We start from the raw sequence: 27,324 nt of genomic DNA on the forward strand, positions 1-27,324 counted from the left end.
ATATGAAAGGTGTTGTATCGATGCGCGCATTGTCAGGAGTTCATGACGATGTATAGTTGTATCGATATTTTGAACACAGCACTAATATGTATATATATATATATATATATATGCAGTGAGATATTTACTATATATGTTGCACCTCTCACATATGAATATCAGTTGAATTACTAGAAAAAAATTTTCATTGGATCTGAATTTTTGACATTTTTGTTGGGATGAGGGTTAAAATACGGACGGATGGTTCCATTGAATCTACACTGAGTAAATGTGTAAATATGTGACAGATTGTCCATATTATAGAAGGAGATGAGATCGCTCTCATAGTCGACAAACACTCCCACCTTCTGAGGTTTGGTGGAGAGATGCAGCTGAATTGGACAATCTTCAAAAGCTCCATACGTGTTTGGACCAGAGAACAGAAAGACCCAATAACCCTCACTGGGTTTGTAGGAGACATTTCCTCCCCGGTTTGCATTTTCTCTCACTACGCCCAGTTCCCAGCCTGTTGTCTGTCCCACCTCCACTAACCAAAATGCTTTTCCAGACGTGATCTGAAGATTTCCCAAGACACCATCCAACAGATTGGTGCCTCTCCGGATGTCATGAGCGTTTGCTTTGCCTCTTACAGTTTTGCCATCTTGAAAGACTTCCAGAGCTGGATGTGCGGTTTCTTTATCCAGAATTACATCCACTGAAGGAAAAAAAAGAATCTCAGTTAAGAAAAGTTTCTTCATAAAACAACGTGATAGTTCAGGAATTAATTGTTTTTTAGACTTACCTAAAAACCTCTGAATCCTTGTAATTTCTGTAAAAAAGTGACTTTGAAGTTATTTTGAAACAAAATGCCATGAGACTATCAGTAATATTTACATCAGTAAACCTCACTTAATACATCACTACTGTCAATCATCATAATTTTTACCAATAAAGCAAAGATTCTCCAGCTGAGTCCTAATAGAAGTCAAAACAGATGTGGTTGTATTTCTCATGGAGCCAAAGTTTAGTTCCGTGTCAATAGCAACTCTCCAATCATCTCTGAGTTGAGCCGGCACAGTTGGATACGACTGAAAGGAAAGATGAACAAACACATCACAACTTTACAGTTTATTTAACTAAGTTTGGGAGAAGCATGCATTTCATACGATTGCCCCGCGTAGCGCCACATGAAGTCCCTCAGTTGTGTGTGTGCGTCTAACCTTCTGACACTTTCATCTCATTTATTTTCGTTGACGAATAAACAATGTAGCGAGTAACGGTAAGTGTCAGTTGAAATGTAGTGAAGTAAAGAGTACAAATACTCAATCAAAAATTTAGTTGAGTAGAGAGTAAAAGTTGCTTTTATTTTTGATACTCAGTACAAGTACAAAGAACCAAAAAAATACTTAAATACAGTAAAGAAGTACATTTACTCAAGTACTTTACACCTCTGCCCTCCTCCACCCCATTTCCTCACTCTCCAGATCTGATCTATCTGTTGTTTGGTGACATGATATCCTGATTGTTTGAAACAAAGAGAAACAAAAAGCTAATTTTGTTTCAAGGTGTAAATCACTGAACTGTATATGAAACTCATAATAAAGCTGTAGTGTGAATGACTGTCCTAATATTCAGTATAACAGCACTCTCTCTTGTGTGAAAAGGCTTAAATATACATTGTACAATATTATTAGTGTCTAACCTGGAGAAAGATGATGTCGTCTTCTTCATTCTGAGTCTGATTCAATCTGTCGATCATTTTTTTATACTTTTGCATGTCCTCCTGTATCTTCTGTGTCTTCTCTTCCATCTCTCTCTCCAGACTCCTTCTTCCATCTTCCAGAGGAGCAAGCAGCTTCTCCTCAGCTCTCCTCACAGCATCGATCACTGCAGCAAACACCTTTTTTATCTCTGTCTGCTCTCTGTTTATCTCAGCCTGTGAAGAGTAGAAGAGCGACTGATCACTCTCTGTGACTTTATATACATTCAGACTGACATTAATAAACATTCCAAAGTCATTGGACATTGTTAATGGACATTGTCAGACCATCATAAAAAAAAATCGGTGTGGTTTTATGTAAACACTGCTGACAGGGAAAGATCAGACAGTGAGATTACTGATGTATTTTTCATGAGCGTCTAAATGCTGTACAGCGAGATGCGGATGGGAACGCAAGTGTCTTCAGAGAAAATATTGTACCGTGAGATGGAGATATCAACATAGTAGAAGCAAAGAAAAGCACAGAAAATCGACAGATAGCACAGCATAATACACGATAGCAAAGCAGGTAAATTTGCTGCGGCTATGAATCAACATTATAAGCGAGCGTATTACTAATGTAACGTATAGGAGAGGGTGCTAAGTTAAGCCCAAGAAGGCTGCCTCCCCGGGTTGAAAACCCCCCTAGGAGAAAAAACCCCAGACTTTTTAGCCGGGGAAGTAAAAAAGTCCTAGGAGGGAAAAACCCTTGGGAGATATATATATATATTTATATATACATTGAAACGGATAAGGAGATTAAGCGAAGATTAAGCAGGTTCCGCCGGTGGTCGTTGGTCAGGCATCAGCTGGGCATCACGTTGAAGGACAGCCAGTGGATCAGAGGTGTGCCGACTTTCACATTTACCGGAACTGGGTCTGTTTGTCTCATTGTCCTCGGGGTCGAAGACGAGACACGGAGAGAGAAACAAAATCCTATTTGCGTAGGGGCCATATATATGTATACACATGTACACATACATATACACACGCACGCACGCACGCACGCACGCACGCACGCACGCACGCACGCACGCACGCACACACACACACACACACACACACACACACACACATATTATATACATACATATGCACACACACATACATATAAACATGTACACAACACACACACACACACACACACACACACACACACACACACACACACACACACACACACACAACCAATCAATCACATGGCAGTTGCTTCAATGCATTTAGGGGTGTGGTCCTGGTCAGGACAATCTCCTGAACTCCAAACTGAATCTCAGAATGGGAAAGAAAGGTGATTTAAGCAATTTAAGCGTGGCATGGTTGTTGGTGCCAGACGGGCCGGTCTGAGTATTTCACAATCTCCTCAGTTACTGGGATTTTCACGCACAAGCGTTTCTAGGGATTAGAAAGAATGGTGTGAAAAGGGTAAAACATCCAGTCCTGTGGGCGAAAATGTCTTGTTGATGCTAGAGGTCAGAGGAGAATGGACCGACTGAAATAACCACTCGTTACAACCGAGGTATGCAGCAAAGCATTTGTGAAGCCACAACACGCACAACCTTGAGGCAGATGGGCTACAACAGCAGAAGACCCCACCGGGTACCACTCATCTCCACTACAAATAGGAAAAAGAGACAATTTGCACACGCTCAAAAAACTGGACAGTTGAAGACTGGAAAAATGTTGCCCGGTCTGATGAGTCTCGATTTCTGTTGCAAGTGGGCAGGGCCGAGGGCGTGGCAAACAAAGGGACGTCATGATAAAAATTAAAATATTTTAATAGAATAAATAAATAAAATATGTTTTTTAAAACACTCAAATAAAACTTAATTTTGAAGAAACTATGACAAAAAAGAACACATACTAGATTATCAATGAATTAAATGGGTTTATGATAAAAGAGACGCTTGTGTTTGCCAGATACTCGCATAATCTCATGTGTAATCAAAGTGTACTGTTAAAGGACAAGTTCGGTATTTTAGACTTAAAGCCCTGTTTTCAGATTGTTTATAGTGAAATAGAATGGTTTTGACTGAAATTTCGACATTTTCGGCTGCCCTGAGAATTTTCGCGTGTCTGTGTTTCAGCTCAGACCTCTACAATGGGTTTATAGGTGCACTGGAACAATCCTTCCTAAAATGCATTAAACTTTCGTTTACAAAGACGTGAAACTCACCGAGTGGTCAGGGGTGTTCACTGATATGCTCACACAAAAATCGCTGCAAAAGATGCTTTCCAACAGCTGTTTTAGCATTCGTTGTTAACTTGTGGACCTATTTCCCCAAACGCCTCACACCCGTACATTCTTCCGCTTAGAGCTTGAATAATAGACACTCCAGCCCAGGTGGTGGCGCTAATCCGCCTTTGCCAATTGCAAGAATAGAAACAAAGTTCCCGGCGCGGAGTAATACCGTACCTCACAGGACGTCTAATACAGGCAATGGAGTTGGTAAAAACTACGATAAAACCTGTTGGAATGTGTCTTTTGGAGCGATTTTTGTGTGAGCATATCAGTGAACACCCCTGACCACTCAGTGAGTTTCACGTCTTTGTAAACGAAAGTTTAATGCATTTTAGGAAGGATTGTTCCAGTGCACCTATAAACCCATTGTAGAGGTCTGAGCTGAAACACAAACACGCGAAAATTCTCAGGGCAGCCGAAAATGTCGAAATTTCAGTCAAAACCATTCTATTTGACCATAAACAATCTGAAAACAGGGCTTTAAGTCTAAAATACCGAACTTGTCCTTTAAGGTTGTGTGTAACGTGTATTTTGTGAACGCGAGAGTCTCTTTTATCATAAACGGTTTTGACGCGTGTGCAGCAGGCACTTATTTTGACAAAACACGTGATGCACATGGTTCACATGATGCACAAGCAACAAACACATATTTTGAAAACACGCCCAACACACATGACACTCCGAACACATATTTTGAATTTGCGCCACTTGGAAGAGCAGTCACCAGCCGCCACTGGTTTTGCGGTTACCAATGATAACAACAAACATTAGCTAACAATAAGGATAAGTTAATTCATTTTGTGGGAGGGTAAATCCTTTTTGCAGAAACCCATTGGCATTGCCCAATATTTTTGTTTTAATATAGGGCCAGCAATATTCAACAAATTTTGCACTGGGTCTCAGCTTGGAATTTACAGTCAGTTCCTGTGTGGGTGCAAGGGGAGAAAGCCTGTACCAAATTTTTGTCTTTGGTTTGTGCATCACTTCAAATAGCAGGAAAGAGTTCCATTACAACACCAAATAAGTAGTTGTGCATACAATAAAAATATGGTCAGAATTTAGGAGGCATTTTGGTTTCAATCGCTTGCCCTATTGTCTCCAACTGTTTATTCCCCCATCCTATAGACACTGCCTTTTGGGCATGGGAGGATCAGGGGATTAGGTCCTTAAAAGAATAATATTTTTGCTCATTTGATGAGGTTGTATATAATTTTCTCCTGCCCAAAACGCTTTTTTTTAAATACATGTAGGTAATGAATTTTACTAACTACCTGCCCCTTCAGACATTGAGGCACTGCTGGATTTAAAGCCAGAGGGCAAAGGACTAATTTAAGCATTTATTATCTTGTAAGCACTATAGATCCACAAAGCCTAGACTGTTCTAAATGCATGGATTCTTGACCTGGGTAGAAACTTTACTGATATGGAATGGGTAGCTATTTAGACAAAGGACACAGGTTCGTCACCCTTTAACAGACATGCCCTTATCCAATTTAAAATTCTACATTTCACTATTTTATTGTCTAGGATTTATCCTACTGTTAGTCCCCCATGCAACAGATGTACTGTATACACCCACCAGCTACAACAGACCACATGAGCTGCTGCTGATGACAAAACCACCAAAATTATTTTTAAAGGGAACATATCATGAAAGTGCTATAATTGGGTCCCCATTGCTTCTATCAACCTAGAAAATGTGATAAAGATCAACCCAGTAACTTAATTTTAGTAAACCATTCTCTGCAAGCGTGTTATAAAATAGCTAATTGAAATTTGGCTCCCCCTGTGATGTCAGAAGGGGATCTTATTATAATAATACCACCCCTTAATCTGCCCACCCAACCACGGCACTGCCATTAAGTGCAGAGAAAGAGAAAATACTTGAGTTTACAATTTCAACAAAGCACCATTATGGCGATCAGTGTTTGCATTTCATCAGCTCATTTGCATTTAAAAGGACACAACCAAAAACGGCACATTTTTGTTCACAACTACAAAGTACAATTTTAATTATCTGGGGGGTATTTTTGGCTAAAACGTCACCTGTACTCTGGGGACACCAAAGATTTATTTCACATATTTAAAAGTCTTGTGAAATGTCCCTTTTAAAGCTGCGTGCAATGTGTAGCTCTGTGAAACTTTCAAGTGTTGTGTCTGATATTTTTACACCAACACAATAAAAAAATGTAATGTGCACATTAAAAGTTATAGCATGCTAAAATTAAAATCATAACATGTAAATTGCCATTGTCGGCAATGGTGACCTCGACAAAAATAGCATTAACAAATTAATATTTTAGGCGCAGTCTGGAGCCCTGTTAAAGAGCCACACAGATCCAAAATTGAAAATGAACTGTATTGCAGTGTGTCAAGTAGCTGTCCATCAATGTAAACAATGTGCAAAGTAGTTGAACCAAAAAGTGCACGGTTAATAAAGTTATTGGCTTCTAAAGTAGGGAGTCGACTCTGAATCACTGAAACGAGTCATCATTTGGATTGAATCTCCTGCCTGACTTTTTCCATGTCACACAAACACTTTGCCTGCGGGAGAAACGAAAACTATGACCTGCCCAAAGCTAGATAGTGTGTAAACATCATATCACGCTGTGTTTTCAGTTTGTGTTGTTTTCACTCCCAAAGGATGAAGATATATGAAGAATCTGTGGTTAAATTTACTTTTTCAAGGAGGGATATACTAAACGTTTGGCTGTGAAGAATCAGTGGTTAAAGTTACTTTTTCATGGAGGGACTTACTAGACGTTTGGCAATGAAAGATGGTTCAGTACCCATTTTATGTGGAACAACATGGCATGTGTCTCCTAATCACAACCTGTAAGTATGATTATAGCTACATACTTGCTTACCCTGCTGAAAAAACCAGCATCAAACCAGCATGGACCCGCATGGGAATCATGCTGGTCTATGCTGGTTTAGCTGGTGGTCCCAGCATACCAGCACCAAAACACAACATATGCTGGTATGACCAGCATGGGATGCTGGTACTAATGCTGGTTTAGCTGGTGCTAATGCTGGTTTGGTGCTGGTTTAGCTGGTGCTAATGCTGGTTCTGATGCTGGTTTGATGCTGGTTTAGCTGGTGTTCACTAGCAAACCAGCACCAAAACACAACATATGCTGGTCTTGCTGGTATGCTGTTTTTTCAGCAGGGTAAATGAGTGTAACAATTTAATGTCTGTCGTCGTTTTAATAATGTGGACTAATGATGAATGATGTGTATTCATGTTGTTTATTAAACTCTTAATATACTGTCAGAGAGTCACGTTAGCAAGCGGCTAACACATGCTCACTTACGGTTTTGCTATGACCCGGTTAGTTTACATAAATGCTTAAATGAGTGTAAAATGTTAGTTTCAATCGTCGTTTTTATTGCTTAGATTAATGATGAATGTTGTGTTTTGATGTCGATAATGTCTTTTCAGTCATGTTAGCACTAGGTCAATACATGTTTCACTATTCTTGGTCTGTGCCACTGATCTGTGATCTGTGCGTAGTGATGTTACGTTCGTGAACGAATCGTTCTTTTTAAACAAATCTTTTAGGTGAACTAATCGTTCTCGTTCACGCCATCCATTGACTCATATTTCTCGTTCACTGAAATTTCCCTCCCTTCTTGAGGAGCACAGACAAATAAAGCGCGGCTTTCTTTCTGCCTTCAAAGAGTGACAAAAGTACGAGCCAATGGCAATCGAGTATGAGCTGTGGCCGAGCATATGATTGGCTCAACGTACTGAATGAATACGCCCTTCACTGACCGAGCCGCTGTTTTGAGTCTGAACGAACGAGAGAGAGATCGAGTTCTTAAACAAAGTGAATGACTGGTACAAGTTACAACCTAATAAATAAGAAGGATCATACAGAAAGAGAGTGCAATGTAAACAAGCTTGTGAAAGAATGGTTTTATTTTAGTGAAGTTATAGTAACCATGTTTATTTACCTTAATATATCTATATAGTTTAATCCAACCTTTCACTGAACTTTAGTCAGTCATCTGCATCTGAACGAAGTCTTGAACGACATGACCGAAATTATGTGATTTGTGAACGAGGATCTGACTGAACCAGAGGAGGCATGCCAATCACTCACAGCACGGGAGTCTTTATTTACAACAAATCCAGATTAGATGTACTATAAATGTACGTGTCTTAATATATTCTGTAGCTTGATAAAATTATGCTTAGTATTTTACAATTTGAGCTTTATTAAAAACTAACGAGTTTTTGCAAAAAGTCTGTCTTTGTCTTATAACACATGACACACAACTTCGCCACCTATTGGCGTATTTATGTAAAATTAAGAAATGGTCACTGAACAAATCAGTGAACGAACTGAAAACGAACGAGTCACCTAAATGAACGAAAATTTCCATCACTGTGCGGAGACTCTGTCAGTTGACCAATCAGAGCAGAGAAGGCTACTGAAAGGTAGGGTTTAGGCAGACTGAGTCGTTGAACGGCTTCAAATGAATCGTTTGGGGATCTCTGAGAAATGGGGTAATTTTAAATTTATATTTTGAGAAAATTACAGCGTTTTTTGACCTTGCATGCATTCAAACCTGTTGTTCGGGACTCATAAAGAGTGATAGGACGCTTAAAATTGGCATCTTACTGGCTCTTTAAAACATCAAATACGGTGGGACAATTTGTCAATGTCTATTGTGATTACGGTCCTGCATTTATTAGTATTTTTTCTCATTATCTATTTCCTTGTTTCATAATCTTTCATGTCAGCTACAATTATTGTAAACTGGACAACTTGGGGCAGGTGTAATGCGGTAACTTTCTTTTTTCATTAATGTTTACTTATCTATTTAATTTATGTTGTTATACTTACATATAATGTCTGTGTACCTTATGCCTTACATATGCACATTGCTGCTAAACACTCTAGTGTTGTTTTTGATCATTTTTTAAATGAGTTACTTATGTGTTTTTGCTGTCAAGCTATGGGGTTGGGGAGATGGTTATTATGTTTCTTTTTGTAGCACTTTTTTCTTTTACTTACCACATTTTTTCTGACTCTATCCTCAAGGTCTTGAATTTTTTTTGCTCCCTTTTTTATCATGCTTTCCAACTCCACAATAGTCCTTTGCTGTTTGGCCTGTAGAAACACACACAATGAAAGTGAACTAAACTGAAGAGATATTTTGTTTGATTCCCTTTAGCGTTGCATTATTTGTGTGAGACACAGTAACATCTTTTATGTATGTACTTTACAGTGATTGTTTAAAAATAAAAAAATTGCAAAGAATTGTGGGTAATCATCTAATTGTAAACTAGTGTTTCCCAGTACATGGTTCAATGTATATGGATCAAATAAAAGCGTTATTTCCTATGAAAGTTAAATACCTCTCTCCTCTGTCTCTCTGTCACCACAGTTATGACATCTACACCAGGTTTCACACATAAGGCACAGATGCAGCATTCGTCTCGGGTACAGTAGAGCTCCAGAGGTCTGCCGTGGTCACCGCACGCCCTCTCATCCCATCTCTCCACTGGATCTATAAGTCTATGACCCTTCAGCCTCTCCATAGACTGATGCGGCTTCAGATGACGCTCACAGTATGAGAGTAAACAGGTCAAGCAGGAATTCACAGCTATGAACTTCCGGTTTTTCTCACAGATGTCGCACAGGATCTCACCTCTTTCATCTGTGTTAATGTGACTCAGGTCATCCATCTCCACCCTCCTAGGAGCCTGGTGGCACTGAGGACACTGAGGATCGCTCATGTTTATGTGCTGATTCAGACAGCTTTCGCAAAATGTGTGTCCACAACTCAGAGTGACTAAATCTTCTGTCAGGTTTTTACACATGGAGCACTGAAGTAGGCTGGCAGTATCTGCAGTCGTGGCCATTGTGATTGTGTCAGGAGTTAAATCTGAGGCAAATAATAATAAAAACATAAAGGACACCTTGACACTTGGGATTGAACCACCAACCTTCTGGTTGGTAGACAACCTACATGAACCACTGAGCCACTACCGCCCCAGCAATAACAACATTATCACATCATTATCATTTTAATAAAAAAATGTATGTGGCGTGCAGTAGCAAAGATTTTGTTAGTGTGTTTCTAGGACTATGAACGGACAAATTCCCTCACAGATGTCGCAAGGGATCTCACCTCTTTCATCTGTGTTAAAGTGACTCTGGTCATCCATCTCCACCCTCCTAGGAGCCTGGGGGCACTGAGGACACTGAGGATCACTGACGTTTGTGAGCTGTTCGAGACAGCTTCTGCAAAAGGTGTGTTCACAACTCAGAGTGACTAAATCTTCTGTCAGGTTTTCACACATGGAGCACTGAAGTTGGCTGGCAATATCTGCAGTCGTGGCCATTGTGATTGTGTCAGCCCTGAAATCTGAGGTTAAAAAAACATAATACAAGATAATAAGAACAAAAATATTAATTTACAGGGGTCAGGAACTGGGAAATTTTATTTCTTCAGAACTTTTCCCCAACACCAACCTGACCAAATGTACTGTACAAAAAAATGCAAGTACACAATTTTTATTTGAATGTTTTATACATTAATGTGATCTGTGGTTTAGTCTACAAATATTCACCATTCCTGACGCTGAGTGATGTGTAAAAATTTCCGTCACAATGAATAACATAACTAGACTTGAAAGGGCAATCTGGTAATTGCATAAACATTTCAAAAGTGCAGTTTGTGTGGTTTCTGTCTCTTTGTTGCAGTGGATGCTGGGATTGATTTGTTATACTAACTTGCCCTACTTGTTTGTATGTTTTTAATCAGAAAATTAAGCATAGGGAGAAGAAAATCAATTCTGCTGTCAATGTCTCAAGTCTGTTTTCTCCCAAGGTTTAACTTGTCACTTACTTTATATACACCACTGTAGTTTCAGTTGTATTTGAGTCAGTTTGACGTTAAACACTACAGGACACTGGCCTTAAGGGAGACTGTGCTGCATTGTTCCTTAAACATGGCTAACATTTGCGTTAAAATATGAAAACAATCAAAACCTCCAGTTTTTAATGTATTAACGTTTTATCTTGTTAACAATAGAGGCACATTACATTCTATTGTGAGGGTCATGACCACTATTTGTCTAATGTAACCACTATACATATTTACTGGCATGGTTATATAGGGTGATAACGGTAGTATGCGCTTGTGCTATGCACCTTACAACGTTTTCTGTGGGTAATCTCGATGAGATTTTCTTAGAAAAATATATATATTTTAGACTTTATTAAATGTTATAACTAGATTCCGGTAACAACGAGTTTTAGCATAGTGAGCGTTTACTAAAATAACTTTAAATGTGCTCGCCTGAAAGAGGATTTACATTTGTATCTCGGATTGCTTGATGAAATCATGGGGTAATTTTGATATTTGGCTGGAGTATCACTTTAACGTTGCATGCCAATCTCCATAAAACAAGATGCGCTCATTTTTTTTTCTGAATGGTGTAGTAATGATAGTAATGTTGTTGATCTGTTGCTGCTGTTTGCACATTCAAATTAGATAAAATGTTTGTATTGTTTTTACCGGGGCACAGCCATTAACTGTATTTTTACTCAATGACAATTTAATATTAATATCAATTAACAGTTAACAAGCTGTGGTTGTCGGTTGAGAAAATTAACTGAAATGAACATCCCTTTGTGCCTGTGCTTTGAAACACTTGTTGTAGCTGTGTGATTTGTAGCTGAAGTGCGTGGTTTTGATGTGATATGATTATGGTGCTTATACGTGTGATGTATTAAATGTAGGGATGCACCGATAGGATTTTTTGGCTGATACCGATTCCGATTTAAACAGACAACTTCTGGCTGATACCGATGCCGTTACCGATATTAAACACTTGTATACAATACTATACAGTTGGTCTATTAGCTAGTTTATTTCTGCATCAAATAATTTTTACTGAACATGGATTTGATTTAATTAACATTCAACTGACCAACATAATAAGAGAGGCACAAATTAAGCTAAAACAAATATAATAAGACAGCATGACAACCTCCAAAGGCGGTTTTTGATTTCAGCATTTATTTTATTAACAACATTAACTCATTTTTTACATATAATGGATTTTTTTATGCAGTTAATTAATAAACAATCTGTATCGGCCTTTCTCGTGCTATTGCCGATATGCCGATGGTTTCAAATTCATAAAAAATCGGCCGATATATATCGGCGGCCGATACATCGGTGCATCACTAATTAAATGTATGCCTTAGTAATTGTGTAATGCATAAGTTTATAAATTATGGATTTCTAAATGTTTTGTTGAACATTTGGTGGAATAGTAAGGGTGATTTATTTTTTCACGATGTTTATAATTTTTACATTCAGGACAATGCCAATGGTATTTTGGAAATCTTGGTAAGTGAAAAATGCATAGATAAAACTCTAAAGACAAAGTTAAACTCTGTATGCTACTGTATGCAAATGAGTTCCTTACTGTTAAAAAAGGTGGAGAACATTCTGTGGACTTCCTCTGACATCAACTGCCAATCGCAATCCCGCAACAGGAAAGTGCCAATATGCAAACTCCTCCTTATCTGAAAATGATAAAGGTACCCTTTTCGTAAGCAGTGAAAAATTTTCAAATTTTTTTAAATATGTATCACGCTGTTTTACTATATAACTCTTTAAAATGAGTAGCTTGTATTTTGCTTTATATCCTTGAAAACTACTTGTAACCTGTAGTTTGTTATTATTTACTACTGTATGTACACCAAGTTTTATATCCGAAAAAGTATTGTAACCACTAAGTTTGAAAAATATATGCATGATAAATTACATATTGCATGTTTAAAATTGACAACTACACAATATTGTGTTAATGATTTATTGAGGAAAATGTGTATTAGAAGGAATAATGCATTTAACATGTAAAAGATAGACAGATAGAAGGAACAAAGAGTAGTACCATCAGATGGGATGTTTTGCAAACACATCAAAGAAGAAGGCAGACGCAGAACAAAGAGATACAGGCTTATTTGTACATCTCTCTTCAAGGCCTTCCCTAAGGACTGTGATATCACCAGTGGGGAATTCGAACTTGGCAACTTGTCTATAAAAGAATGAAGTTTTGACAAGTCTGACAGAAACTGGATGTGACCACCATTTCTCCGGGCTCTGATAGTCGGCAGATTGTTTACTTTGAATTAGAGTGTTAGACTTTATATTTTTTGTTATTAATTGGAAAAACAGGTGTTTGTACTATCAACAAATTGTATTGATAAAACTTAAACTTAAGGTCTGCTTGCTTCTACGAGAACCTTAGCTGTAATGAATGACCAACGGAGGATGTCTCCTGACTGATTGGTGTGAGTCTAACTTATTACTAGATCGTCAGATGGATTATTGTGATTATTTTTCTTATTACAGATAAAAGAAGCAGGTTCAACTATTCCAGCCTAACCTGAATAAATAATAAGGCAAAGGGTGTTTTAAACCTGCACCGAAGAGCAACAGCCATGAAAGTGACAACTATGAGTCTCTCCCCCAGAGACTGTAACAGCAACACGCCAAAATCATCGTTCTGAGTCTCCAACCTGCATGCTAGAGATCGCAAGAGAACAAACCAAGTTCTGAGTTTCTGGCCTGTTTGTCCAGAGCTAAGTGGATCACACTACATTCCGAGCTTCTTGTTCAGAAAGGCAACCACCCACTTCTGCAACAAGGAGCAAACCTTTACTTCAAAGGACCTTCATCTGCATGTTCCAGATTGTTAAGGACCTTCTGCACCAACTACAGGACCGCATATGCATGTTCCAGATTGCTAGGATCCTCTTGGTGCTCCAGGGGATCAGCATTTCGTGTTCAAGGCTGTTAAACTGAATCTTTCTCTTTTCCCACTGCAGGATGGCAAAGCCTGACTAGTGGAAGACATTGCAACTACCGGACTGCTCATTTGACTGCACAGAACGTAAACATAACTAACCAAACCTCTTTACTGACACCTTGGTATTGGTGTATTCTGTCAGTTACTATTTACCATAAATGCTTCTCAATATTGCATAACTGATTTTCAAATGTTTAACGGATATTTCTTTATTTATTTGTTTTACAGTATATGAAATAAGGTTGTCACCTTATTAGAAACAGAAAACATTTTGCCATAAATTCAACTCAGTCACTTCTATTCTCTTTCTTTGCACTTTAGTTTTCACCTTTACTATCCTTTAGTATTTAAGTATCCATTAGTAGTGTTTCTAGTTATTCTTGATTATCTTTATATAATACATTTACCATTTACCATAATAGAGTAAAAGGCTCTACATGTTAGCCAGAATCACACAAAATCCTTCAAAAACATTAGTTGCCAACTCCCTCCAATTTACATATTTTCGTATCTGTTGAATGATTTTAGATCATACTTATTGTTAAAGTAAAATTCCTTAGCTGGTGCCTCAAGGTAATAGCCTAGAAATCTAGACGCACCCTAGCGGCCGCAAAATATATTTGCTGCCAGGGTTTAGTCTAGGCACTCACAATACACTTAACCGGTCCAAAAACCAAAATTTGGTCAGGCCAATCACATCGTGTGTAGCGTCTGTGGGGCGGGCTTAACATGATGACGACAGAGCTGCAACGGTTCCTACTTGAAAACAGAGAATGGCTGCTGCTGCTGGCGAACAGCTATCTTTTGAAGCGGCTTTGGCCGCGACTCTGGAGGACTAATGCTGCCTTCACGTGCTATCGTAATTATGGTAAATACCAAAATCCCACTTGGAAAATGCACATGAACACCCCTCATGTGGTATTTTCCACTGGGCAACTCGTAAAATATTTTGATGCCCGAGTTCTAGTTCACAAATGGAAAATGCACTTGAACACAACACGCTGGTAACGACCAGTTCACAAATGGAAAATATCATCTTTCCCATAGCACGTGAAGGCAGCATTAGACTTATGTTTTTCTTTGAGAGAAGAGCAAATAAACCCTACTGAAGTCCTTTTTAAGCAAGAAAGATGTGTTTGGAGTTTTGCCGACTGGTTACGGTAACTACGTCACCTTCTTCGTTGCTCTGATCCGTCATAGCGCTATCCTATTGCGTGCAGAGGCATTTTGAGGGACAACCTTATATCCCGCCCCTTGCATTGAGCCGTTTGTGTGAAGAGTTGCCAGACCTTACATCTTGATGTAGGTCTGGCTAACCAGGCTATCAAGGTAAAGGAGGGAGGGATACACACACACACACACGCACACACACACATTCTGGTTTCCATGTTTTTTGGGGACATTCCATAGACGTAATGCATTTTATACCATACAAACTGTATATTCTATTCCCCTTACCTGCCCCATTCCCTAACCCCAACCATCACAAAAACCTTTCTTGTACCTTAGATTTTCAATAAACATCATCTTGTTTGATTTATAAGCTTGTTTCCTCATGGGGACATCAAAATGTCCCCACAAGGTCACAAAAACACTGGTATTCCTATCTTTGTGGGGACAATTGGTCCCCACAACGTGATAATTACCAGGTACACACACACACACACACACACACACACACAGACACGCACACACGCACGCACACACGCACGCACGCACGCACGCACACACACACACACACACACACACACACACAGACACACACAGACACACACACACACACACACACACACACACACACACACACACACACACACACGCGTACTCACATTCAAGGTGAAACTCACCTCTAGTGACCTGTGTATGGCATATTACCCAGTTGGTTTCCAGTGTGAAAATCACTACATTAATTGGTGCCAGTGTTAAGATCACAACATCAACATCTAAATGTTACATGTTCCTTTAACTTAATGAGAATATAAACCAAGTTTAAGGATTGTTCTTAGAACAAATTTTTGTTAGCTTGGTGATCTTTCAGAGCACCATCTAGAAATATATTTTACATTCTTGAAAGTCAACAAATGCATACTGATATCTTAAAATTTTAATACATATATATTAGTACATTTTAAGGATATATTCAAATGTTTTTGGAAAAATCACTGACACATTCAGAATGCAACTAAAATAGAGATTAACTGCCAATGAGTTTTTTATGTACCATATTTGTACTTTGGTAAAAGTGATGCATAAATAAGTCATATTTACCTTTCCTAATGTGTGTGTTCTCCTCTATAGGCCATGCGGTATCTGCTCTCTTTATGATTCCTTTAAGTTTCTTTTCTTTGTAGTAACCACCCCTCTCTAGTTTTCTAAAGACGAAAGCCACACCCTAATATTCACAGTCAGGGATGGTTCTAGGATCAGTGTACAGTGTACATCAGTGTCAAAAATACACTTTTAATAAAATATGATAAACATTTTCTAAAGGGTATAGATATTTTTTTTTTATTGTGCTTTTTGAAATAACAATGTTCCACTGAGTTAAACTGAAAACACTTTACACTGATATTAATGAAAATCTCGTCATCTGTTACTCACCTTCTTGTTATTTTAAACCTGTATGACTTCTGCAGAACACAAAACCCTAATTTTAGGCAACCCTAAAATTACTCCCTCATGACTTTGACTAATGCAAGTCAAAGGCCGACCAACAGTTTTTATGAGATTTATTGGCTCTTCTTTTTGTCTACACTTAAAGGAGTCATATTATAGGGCTAAAAAGCACATTACTTTGTGTATTTGGTGTAATACAAAGTGTTTGTGTGGTTTATGGTTAAAAAAATCATTATTTTCCACATACCATACATTTTTTTAGCACCTCTAAGTCCCGCCCATCTGAAACAGGTCGTTTGGTACAAAGCTCATCGTTGTGAGAAAGCGCGGTGTCAACAGGTGTGAACTGATTGGCCAGCTATCCAGTGCGTTGTGATTGGCCAAATACCTCAGTAACGTAATCGGAAAAATGACGCTCCTTGCCAAGTTTTGGAAGATGAGCTCCCAAAACAATAGTGAAAGCCACGAGATACTATCATATTTACTACTACCTTATCAACACGAGCCTGAATCTGACCCAGAAAACACGGATGGCTAAGCTAATCTATCAACTTTACCAGCGCGATGTAAGCAGAACGTAACAGATGGTAAGGTAAGGATACTAAAACATAAACCATGTTTGCATTTGTGAACTGTAGAAACAACAAACAAGCACTAATCTGCACTTCTCAAATCTCGCGTTTGGATCATCATTAGGAAATGCATTAAAACACAGGCGCGTCTCTGCACCAAACTCGTCTTTGAATCGTCGGTGAGGAAATGTATTATATATGAAACCATTGGCTACTTACAGGATGTCAGTGTAGTTGCAAAGTCACAATTGCTCCACTTTTTAGACGAAGCCTTTGTGTACATCCAGCGGTTGTACTCCGCGATGTTTAGAAAGTAATCCTCCTTAAAATGTGCAGCACACAATCGAACATTTGGGCTGTACTGTTCTGAAACAGTGTTGTAAATAAAACCTAACCACTGGTTTCTAAATGTTTACTCTGTTGGAATGCCAACCAAAGTAGTTTTGCAACGAAACACAGCGTCTGCTCGACATGGAGGAAACAACAATACTACAGCGTGATTGAAAGTTACACCCTCTATCTTTGCGTATATATGAGGGCGGTGTTATGAAAATGTTCAAACCAGTATGACGTCTAACTGCATGGGCGTGTTAAACGAGCCGTTTTAGGTGGGCGTGGATGAGGCATCACGTTTAAAAGAATATCTCTTTGGATTTGAAACTTTAATTTTTGCAACTTTACAAATCTTTTATATGCACAGACATCATTAAACACTCTAAAAACAAAGGAAAACATGCAATCTGACAATATGACTCCTTTAAATTCATAGTCCCTTTATTTTATTCACAACTGTTCTCTCTTTAAAGCGACACTATGTAGTTTTTTTAACTTTAAATAATGTCTCTAAAATTATTTCAGTGATAGAACAACTTTTAACTGGACAAATTGTACTGTTGCTGCAACCTAAGCAGCCTCCTAGCTGCTACAAGCACACTCTGAAAGTGGCAGTGGAGGGTAGGAAACACAGCCCCGCCGCCTGCCTGCAGAAGAGTGTCTGATACCAGGCACTGTTGCGCTTTTCAACCACATGGGGGAGCTGTAAGTCATTTTTACATGGAAACTACATAGTGTTGCTTTAATATACATCTTTATTTTTCTTGTTGGATTTCTTTTTAATGTCATCTTTTCTCCCCCTTTTACACTCATCTTTTAATTCATCCAGGATAAATACAAATTTCATCCAGTATATGTTTATCAACCAATCAGATTGGTTTATGACTGTGTTAGGAGCTTGTTATATGAACAAATTAGGCATTGTTAGCTCTGCTCCTTTGAATTATAAGATATTAATGCACACCCAAGGTGGTAATGCGGCATGACGCGAAGCGTTAAAATATTTCACGTTTACCACAAACATGTGGCGCCTGTTTTGAAGACATTTGACAGGGTAGACATGTGGTTTACACAAAAAAAATCAACACCCATGGAAAATTTCTCAGGCCTGTGGTATAAGTAATATTATAAAACGGTTAGTTCCAATCTTTGATTACCGCTTCGCGTCGTGCCTAACAACGCCCTTCAGCCGTTACTTATTCACAATACAGCACAACCTCTCATACGCACTTTGGCGCTCCGCTCAGACAGCAGCCGAGCCAAGCACGCTGATAGTGGGTGACTCTATTATCAGAAACATTGAAAGCAAGGCTACCTGTTCATACTGTTTTCCTCAGGCAACGGTTTCTGATATTAACAAGGAACTTTGCAACATTCTGACGAAACATAAGTCTGTCAGTCGAATTGTCATACTTGTGGGAAAGAATGATATTCTGAAAGAGCAGTCTGAGCTCCTTAAGAGGGATTTCAATGAATTTTTTTGAAACACTTGCAAGACTGAATTACATTGACAATTTCAATATCTTCTAGAGTCAAAGGCAACTTTTGAACACAGATGGTATCCACACAAACAAACTAGGTGCTAGGTAAAGACAATGGTCCTCATTTATCATTCTTGCGTAGAAACGGCTGTATATGTTGGTGTAAGATTGAGCTTACACTCCTCTCACAACCTGATTTATGAAGCTGTGCGTACCTTTAAATTTAGGTGTACGCAATACCTGCCCTTCATAAATGCCGCGGCTGAAAACAATCGTCATTAGAATAACACGCCCATATAAATTCAATTCTCCACTTCCCCACGCCCTCATTTTACGGCATGGACACACGGAAAACAGCAAAGAAGAGAAACGAGGGAAGTGGAAAGAAACAAAATTGTTTCATTTGGGAGTTTAAAGAGTGGAATTAAAGACATGACAACTTGTAATATTCTTCTTCTTCTTATTATTATCATTATTTTTATTATTAATGATGCTTATTGTTATTAAGAATTATTATTATTATTATTATTTACTGTTTATTTACACATTTATTTTCTTTAATTGTTATTTTTAATTCTCATGTATCTTTGTTTTTATTGTGATTTTATCGTGTATCTCTTATTTTTACATTTTCTTTTTTCTCTTTTATATATTGTTTTCTCATTTATATGTAAAGCACTTTGAATGACCTCTGTGTATGAAATGTGCTATACAAATAAACTTGATTTGCTTTGCCTATAGATGAAAGAGAAGAAGGATCACATGATAATCCTTAATGTTTCTTTAATGTCTTATTCTTGCAGAACTTTATATTATTAATGTCTCATCCACACACTAAAGACTGGTCTGAGATCTGTGTGCCTCCAGAACAGTGTTTGGTAACCATCAAAGAGCTGTGTTTAAACTAGAAGCAGACAAACTTGTTGAACTAGGTAAGCCTGTATTCAATACACAAAACAGCATCATATGCCTATAGGACATTGAGCAAGTCTCGTACTCACAAGTTAAACCATCAACATAATCTGCCAAAATGACAGATGGCTTTCAGATTTTTTCATCACTGCTCATAAGAATGAACCCAACCTTGTTTGTCACCTAATGTCAATTATCAGCAGAACTGTAATCACTTTTTTAGTCAGATTTTCAAAAACATTTAGCCTTTGCTGTGCTGTTGGACCCTGTCTGAAACGGTAGAGCTGTTTTTGTGTTTTCTTGAAATTATAAACATCATGTTTTTGTTGTAAACAGAGCTAAGGAGGATTCAAAAATATTCAGGTAATATTGCCTTGCATATGGTACGATTCATAGTTTGAATTGATTTGTCATCTACGATTATACGCTTTGCATTTCTGTTCATTCATTTAGCAGACACTTTTATCCAAATCAAGTGGGAAGTTTGATCAACATGAACTGTAAAGATGGTCTCTCTTTTGCATCCCTGTTAAGTTGACATCCCCTTTGACCCGGACACGCCAACCCTTGGCTCCAGCTGTCCAAGGACGGGCATCAATTGTGCCAACTGGGGGTGTGGCAGGATCTGCCCGACACCCCCGAGCGCTTGGATACAATGGTCATCATTCTCGGGCGTGAAGGTTTCTCGTCCGGACGGCGATACTGGTAGTGTTAGGTGGGCGAGAAGGACGACTGGTACCTGGGTGTGGCCCGGGCATCCGTGAACAGAAAGGGGAGAATTTCAGTGAGCACACCTCACGGTTACTGGGCTTTAGCAATGAAGAAAAGTCAAGGGTATCGAGTTTCCTCCTCACCGCCCCTCCTGCTCTCTATTGAACCCAAGTTGAAAAGAGTCGGCGTGTACGTCGATTATGAAGAAGGACAGGTGTCGTTTTATGACGTACAAGCCAAAAGTCACATCTACACTTTTATGGACTCATTCAAAGAGAAACTCTATCCATTTTTTTACCTGTACTGTTGTGATAAGGCCTCTGACACCATGACTATCTGTCCTGTAGAGGAGAAATCACACGTGAAAGAGTGTTGAATTACCTTTGAAAGAATTTCCTTTTGTGTTTAAAAATAGATTTTGGAATTAAAGGTAAAAATTGAGATGTGCAGCACCACTCATGATTAGTTTCAGATTTCATATAGAGGTGGTTACCCAGACCGGGATTATTTTAAGACAGGACTAGGCCTTAGTTTAATTAAGAAATATATATATTTTTAACAAACATTCCTTACTAAAAACCTTACTTGTGTGCATTTTGAGGCAAAACAAAGGGCACTGATGGATTTTAAGATATGTCAGTGGGGCTGCACAGTGCCTTACAGCAAGAAGTTCCCCGGTTTGAGCCCTTGCTAGGTCAGGTGGCTTTTCTTTGTGGAGTTTGCATGTTCTCCCTGTGTCAGCGTGGGTTCACTCTGGGTACACCAGTTTCCTCCCACAGGCCAAAAACAGGCAAGTTAGGCACATTGGAGATGCCAAACTGTCCCTCCCCCAACCTGTGTATGGATTAACTGGTTCCTGTCATGAATATAGCCATGGATGCTGGAATGGTGTAAATACATAAAGGAAGAAGATATGTCAGTGCAAATTGTTTTCAGTATGGACAGCTCTTACAATCCCTGCCTGGGAAACCGCCCCATAGTGCTCAAATTTTATTTATAGTCAAATTTTTGTCAGTTTGTTTAAATTGAAATTGTGAATTTCAATTTAAACATATTGAGTCATTTAAACCTACTACAATAGAAGAGCTCTCTAAATTAGTAACGTCATCTAAATCATCGTCCTGTATATTAGACCCCGTTCCCACAAAATTACTAAAAGAGGTATTTCATGTAGTGTCCGACACGGTACTAAATATCTTTAACTCATCGCTAGAATCAGGATACGTTCCAACAGCTTTCAAACTAGCAGTTATTAGACCGCTCATTAAAAAACCAAACCTTGACCAGGGAGATCTTAATAACTTTAGACCAATCTCAAATCTACCTTTTCTTTCTAAGATATTAGAAAAAGTAGTGGCAAGCCAGCTATGCACATTCATAGCGAATAATAGTACATATGAAAAGTTCCAATCAGGATTCAGGCCCCACCATAGCACAGAAACAGCGCTGCTTAGAGTTACAAATGACCTCCTATTAACATCCGATCGTGGTGAAATCTCAATCCTTATATTACTAGACCTTAGTGCAGCCTTTGACACAATAGATCACAGAATCCTACTCAATAGACTAGAAAACTATGTTGGCATCAGTGGTCAGGCGAAGATCGTATCTAACCAATCGATATCACTTTGTTTATGTAAATGAGGAAGAGTCATATCACTCCCCCGTTAAATATGGCGTACCTCAGGGATCAGTTCTAGGCCCTATCCTATTCTCGTTATATATGTTACCTCTAGGAGACATTATCAGGAAACATAACATAAGTTTTCACTGCTATGCGGATGATACCCAGCTTTACATCTCGTCACATCCTAGCGAAACCCACCAGTTTGCTAAGCTATCAGACTGCATTAGTGATATTAGGGACTGGATGGCACATAACTTTCTTATGCTAAACTCCAATAAGACAGAGATACTTATTATTGAACCAAATCGCTACAAACATAATATGTCAGATTACAAATTGCACATAGATGGCTGCACGGTGGTGCCATCTTCCACGGTTAAGAATTTAGGTGTAATGTTTGACAGCAATCTATCTTTCGATAGTCATATCTCCAACGTCTGCCGCACAGCATTCTTCCATCTTAGAAATATCTCAAAAATACGCCATATGCTGTCTGCATCAGATGCAGAAAAGCTTATCCATGCTTTTATGACCTCTAGAATAGACTATTGTAACCTGTTACTCGGGGGATGCCATGCAAATCAGGTAAACAAGCTACAGCTGGTTCAAAACGCCGCCACAAGAGTACTTACTCTATCTAAAAAGTATGACCACATAAGTCCAATTCTGGCATCTTTACACTGGCTACCAGTTAAATATTGCATACAATTTAAAATATTACTAATCACCTACAAAGCCTTAAATGGCCTAGCGCCCTCGTATATTAAAGAACTACTATCAGAATACAATCCACCATGTAAACTGCGATCACAAAATTCTGGTTACTTAATTATCCCTAGAATATCAAAAGTGTCTAAAGGTGGTAGATCCTTTTCCTACTTAGCTCCTAAGCTCTGGAATGATTTACCAAATAATGTTCGAGTATCAGACACAGCCGATCAATTTAAATCTAAACTTAAGACATTCTTCTTTAACAAAGCATTCACATAGAATGTCCAGTAAATGTACTTTTCCCGCAGTAGTTATTTTGTCTAGAACAAAGCACTCACATACCTCATATGGGTAATTTACTCTTGCCGCAATAGTAAGCCTGTCTGGAACCGAGCTGAATTTAACCACTATAATGTATGACACTTGCATTACATGCGAACGGCCCCTATGTTAATAGAATTCTGTTTTTGTCTCCCTGTCTCGTCCTCGACTCCGAGGACAATGAGATAAACAGACCCAGTTCCTGTTGCTGTGAAGGTCAACGCACCACTGATCTACTGGCTTTCCTTCAACGTAATGCCCAGCCAATGCGCGACCAACGACCACCGGCTGAACCAGTTTAATCCGCTAACCCGCTTCCTATCCCTACCGTGTTTATATATATAAATAATATACATTAATCTCTCCCAAGGGTTTTTGTCCTTCTAGGAGTTTTTCCCACTGGGTTTTCTCCTAGGGGGGTTTTTCGTCCACGGGAGACTCAGCCAACTTTGGTTTAACTTAGCACTTTACTGTATACGTTACTGTATTACTACGCTCGCTTGTACGGTTTATCCTTAGCCGCTATATTCTAATTATTATATTATCTATTGATTTTCTGTGTTTTCCCCTACATCTACTCATGTAAAGCTGCTTTGCAACAATTAACAATTGTGGAAAGTGCTATGTAAATAAAATTGAATTGAATTGAAATTTTTCATAATCATTTATAACTTTGTTATATCTTTGTTATTGTTGAAAAAATTAAAAAAGCTTCAGCTAACATTTTTGTCAGTGACACTGTGAATGAATAGGTTACTAGATTTAAAATGACATTGTTGTTTAATTAAGAACGAGTTCTGATCGTGAGCTAACATCATGTAGGACATAGAAAGACTCCCTGCATCCGAAACTGCCTACTTACATACTATATAGTAAAAAGCAGTGACGAGGGACTCCGGTAATCTTTGACACTGACTGTCACAGTACGCCATTTTGGATGCAGGGACTGTTGTCAGAGTTAGTTAGACATCACTGTCCTTTAATTCCTTCAGTGTGTGGCACACTTTCAAATGAAAATCTGATAGATTTATGTTTCTAGTTGTCTAGTTTTAATGAAAATCAGAGAACCTTAACAGAGTGCCGCTGGGGTGAAGTGTTTTTGTAGGTGAAATCCTGAAGCGAGTTTTAGTATTTAGCATTTATCTGGTTCCATCATCCCGAAGTAAGTGGGTTTTTACATGGGCTATTATCTTACTAAGGTCTGAGGTTAAATATTGTCACTTTTTTACAGCATTAAACACACCTGTTTTAAAGCTTTAATGTGTCTTTAAAAAGCCAGTTGCTAACAAGTTTCTAACTGAACTAAAGACATTGTCAGGGACATTAAATATCATCAAGCTGAACTCACACTCACTAGTCTGCATTTACAGTCTCACGTTTGTGCAAATTGTAGCTTTAGATGGCAGACCTGAAACCTCCAGACAGGTGTGCTGATGTAAGTTGTAGATAATCTCTGCTAACATCTACTTGTGCTACGATATAACTGGTTTCACTGCACAACATAACTATACAGCAAAAAATGTTTACTCTATTTTAAAATTTGATATTAAATGTATTTCAAAATATAAAAATAATATAAATTAAAATATGTGTGCTGAAATAAATATAAAAAAATTTTTTTTCTAAATTAATTTTTCACCATATTTTTTGGCATTTATATTCACGTCACATTGGAAAAAAATCATTCTATGTATTTTTTGAAAAAGTTAAAATTAAATATATTTTCAACTGAAAAAATTTACTTTACAAACTTTAAAATTCTGGCTAGGAAAATATATTTTTTGAAATGTATGTTAATATATAAAGGTTAAAACTAAATATACTTTCAAATTTAAAAATATATACAACTAAGTTTTACTTTTTAACCAAATGTATGTAGCATATTAAAAACATATTTTTGACAAGAGAAATGTATTTTCTTGCTGCATGGGTATTATTGTTGACACTTAAAAATCTGTGTCACGGGTTACGTACTGTGGAGTTTTCTTCTGCGACCAACCAACCAACCCATTAAAATTTAGTCGACCAATTCTCTGCTCTTCGATAAACTACTTTGGGGGGGGACAGCACAAATATAACCCCAAATATAAACACAAATATAAACACATTTTATACAAACATCAGGTTTATATTCCTTTATTTGTATCTGTAGATATATTTCGTTTGCAGTGAATCAGGTCATACATCTTGACACATATTTTGCAAACAAAACCAGCAGTGCTCAGCATAATAAATATGAGAAGAGTGCTGTTGTTAATTCCCATCACCGCTAAATTAATTGCATGAAATATAAATAAAATATAAACCATAACCTTAAAAATAAAATATACAAACATATAAAGAAAGATGATAGATTAACTGAGCAACAGGTGCAGGAACAAAGTTGTATTTATATTGCATTGTTTTAAACTGTGGGACTGTAAACCTTCATCCAGATGGATGCTAAAAATCACCACACAGAAAAAGCTCAAATTCATTGTACACTATACAGTTATCTGTAACTGTCTGATGTTAAACTGTGATTTTCAAACAAAAACTCTAGAGAAAAGATTATATTAATTTACTTAAAGCATATGAACAAAGCATATCAAAGTATATTAATACAATATAAATGTTTTAAGGATATTGCTTCAAGTATATTTAGATGAAAAGTTCAGTGTCTCCAAACCTTTAAATAGTACTGTGTCTTTACTCTTTGGCAAAAGCTATTTTAAAATCAAATGTATAAATATATAAAATGCACAATACCCCATCCACTGTGATATTTGATATTAAATAATTGTCATTTTATATATATATATATATATATATATATATATATATATATATATATATATATATATATATATATATATGCATGTGCATGTGCGTGTGTGTGTGTGTGTGTGTGGTGGGGAGTTTACTGTATATGTTATATTGATGGATTAAAAGAAGAAACGATCATTGGATCTGAATTTTTGACATTTTTGTTGGGATGAGGGTTAAAATACGGACGTATCGTTCCATTGAATCTACACTGAGTGAATGTGTAAATGTGTGACTGATCGTCCATATTGTAGAAGGAGATGAGAGCGTCCTCATAGTCGACAAACACTCCCACTTTCTGAGGTCTGATGGAGAGATGCAGCTGAATGGGAGGATCTTCAAAAGCCCCATATGTGTTTGGACCACAGAACACAATGACCCAATAACCCTCACTGGGTTTGTAGGAGACCGTTCCTGTCCTGTTTGCATTTTCTCTCACTACGCCCAGTTCCCAGCCCGTTTGCTGTCCCACCTCCACTAACCAGAATGCTTTTCCAGACTTGATCTGAAGATTTCCCAGGACTCCAGCCACCAGATCAGATTGCTTTGGGCCACTCGGGATGTCATGAGCGTTTGCTTTGCCTCTTACAGCTTTGCTGTCTTGAGACACTTCCAGAGCTGGATGTGCAGTTTTTTTATCCAGAGTCACATCCACTGTGGAAAGAGAAGAATCACACTTAAAGCAAAGTTTGAGAGCTTCTTAAATCAACATAATAATTCAGGTATTCATTTTTTATATTCTTACCTAAAAACCTCAGAATTCTTATCATTTCTGCAACAAAATGTTAAGAGAGTTTATTCTTACAAGAACTGTGACAGCTCTATGACAGTGATGATAATAATAATGATACATTTATCAGATGTAATTTTAAACCCAAATATACATTTACATTTAGTCATGTAGCAGATGCTTTTACAAACTTTAGTGTGTGTGTGTGTGTGTGTGTGTGTGTGTGTGTGTGTGTGTGTGTGTGTGTGTGTGCGTGTGCGTGTGCGTGTGCGTGTGTGTGTGTGTGTGTGTGTGTGTGTGTGTGCGTGCGTGCGTCTGGTACAGGAAAAAGGACAAATATGAAAGTCATTTTGACAGACTGCACTTACAACTTGTCTAAATGTAATTTCTAGTTATGGTATTTGACCTAATGCAGATTATGCAGCACTGTGCAGCTGATTTAAGTGAAGTTCTGTGAAAGTGCAAATACTCATACGCTGATAGGTCTGCGCAGCGCTGCTGAAGTTAAATACTACAGTGTAATGTAGGAGTGCGAGATCAATCTCCAGAACAAAAGTAAAATTGTAACAAGAGTCGTCTTCCTGATGTAAAGTCGCATTAACTGGAAAAGAGTTTGCATTAATCTGCCTTCATCTGTTTATTACAAAAGATGGTTTCAGATGAGTTTAGTTTAATCAGATTTTT

At 38.0% G+C, this 27,324-nt stretch overlaps 2 protein-coding genes and 1 long non-coding RNA gene across 10 annotated transcripts in view; 1 reads left to right on the top strand and 2 right to left on the bottom strand.

Annotated features, from left to right (window-relative positions):
• On the bottom strand, window positions 1–16,141 carry LOC135731401 (nuclear factor 7, brain-like). The gene is made up of 7 exons (XM_073811776.1): window positions 16,090–16,141; window positions 9,346–10,358; window positions 9,002–9,097; window positions 1,682–1,915; window positions 926–1,067; window positions 782–808; window positions 1–694 (listed from the first exon to the last, which is right to left on the bottom strand). Exons 2-7 carry the CDS (start codon window positions 9,898–9,900, stop codon window positions 171–173), a joined length of 1,578 nt encoding a protein of 525 aa, XP_073667877.1. The 5' UTR covers window positions 9,901–10,358; window positions 16,090–16,141; the 3' UTR covers window positions 1–170.
• Window positions 16,142–19,171: 3,030 nt separating this feature from the next.
• On the top strand, window positions 19,172–21,481 carry LOC135783684 (uncharacterized). The gene is made up of 3 exons (XR_010545735.2): window positions 19,172–19,265; window positions 19,627–19,755; window positions 20,270–21,481. It is a non-coding gene; the product is annotated as an uncharacterized lncRNA (long non-coding RNA).
• Window positions 21,482–25,966: 4,485 nt separating this feature from the next.
• LOC135731542 (E3 ubiquitin-protein ligase TRIM39-like) overlaps window positions 25,967–27,324 on the bottom strand; it is a 56,045-nt gene continuing 54,687 nt past the window's right edge. For all 8 annotated transcript variants that reach the window (XM_073811771.1, XM_073811766.1, XM_073811769.1 and 5 more), the window contains 2 exons: window positions 26,656–26,682; window positions 25,967–26,564 (listed from right to left, as the gene is read on the bottom strand). In XM_073811771.1, coding sequence (XP_073667872.1) covers window positions 26,017–26,564; window positions 26,656–26,682 — 575 coding nt within the window. In that variant the 3' untranslated portion in view covers window positions 25,967–26,016. The remainder of the gene's footprint in view (window positions 26,565–26,655; window positions 26,683–27,324) is intronic.

The sequence above is a fragment of the Paramisgurnus dabryanus genome, chromosome 2 (assembly GCF_030506205.2).
Source record: "Paramisgurnus dabryanus chromosome 2, PD_genome_1.1, whole genome shotgun sequence".
Lineage (NCBI taxonomy): Eukaryota > Metazoa > Chordata > Actinopteri > Cypriniformes > Cobitidae > Paramisgurnus > Paramisgurnus dabryanus.

Coding starts and splice junctions, on each gene's coding strand:
- LOC135731401 (XM_073811776.1), bottom strand. CDS start 9,900: ATGTTTTTATTATTATTTGCCTCAGATTTAACTCCTGACACAATCACA. Junction 1,916..9,001: donor ATAGAGTCAGAAAAAATGTG/GTAAGTAAAAGA, acceptor TACTCTTCACAG/GCTGAGATAAACAGAGAGCA. Junction 809..925: donor GGAGAATCTTTGCTTTATTG/GTAAAAATTATG, acceptor ACTTTTTTACAG/AAATTACAAGGATTCAGAGG.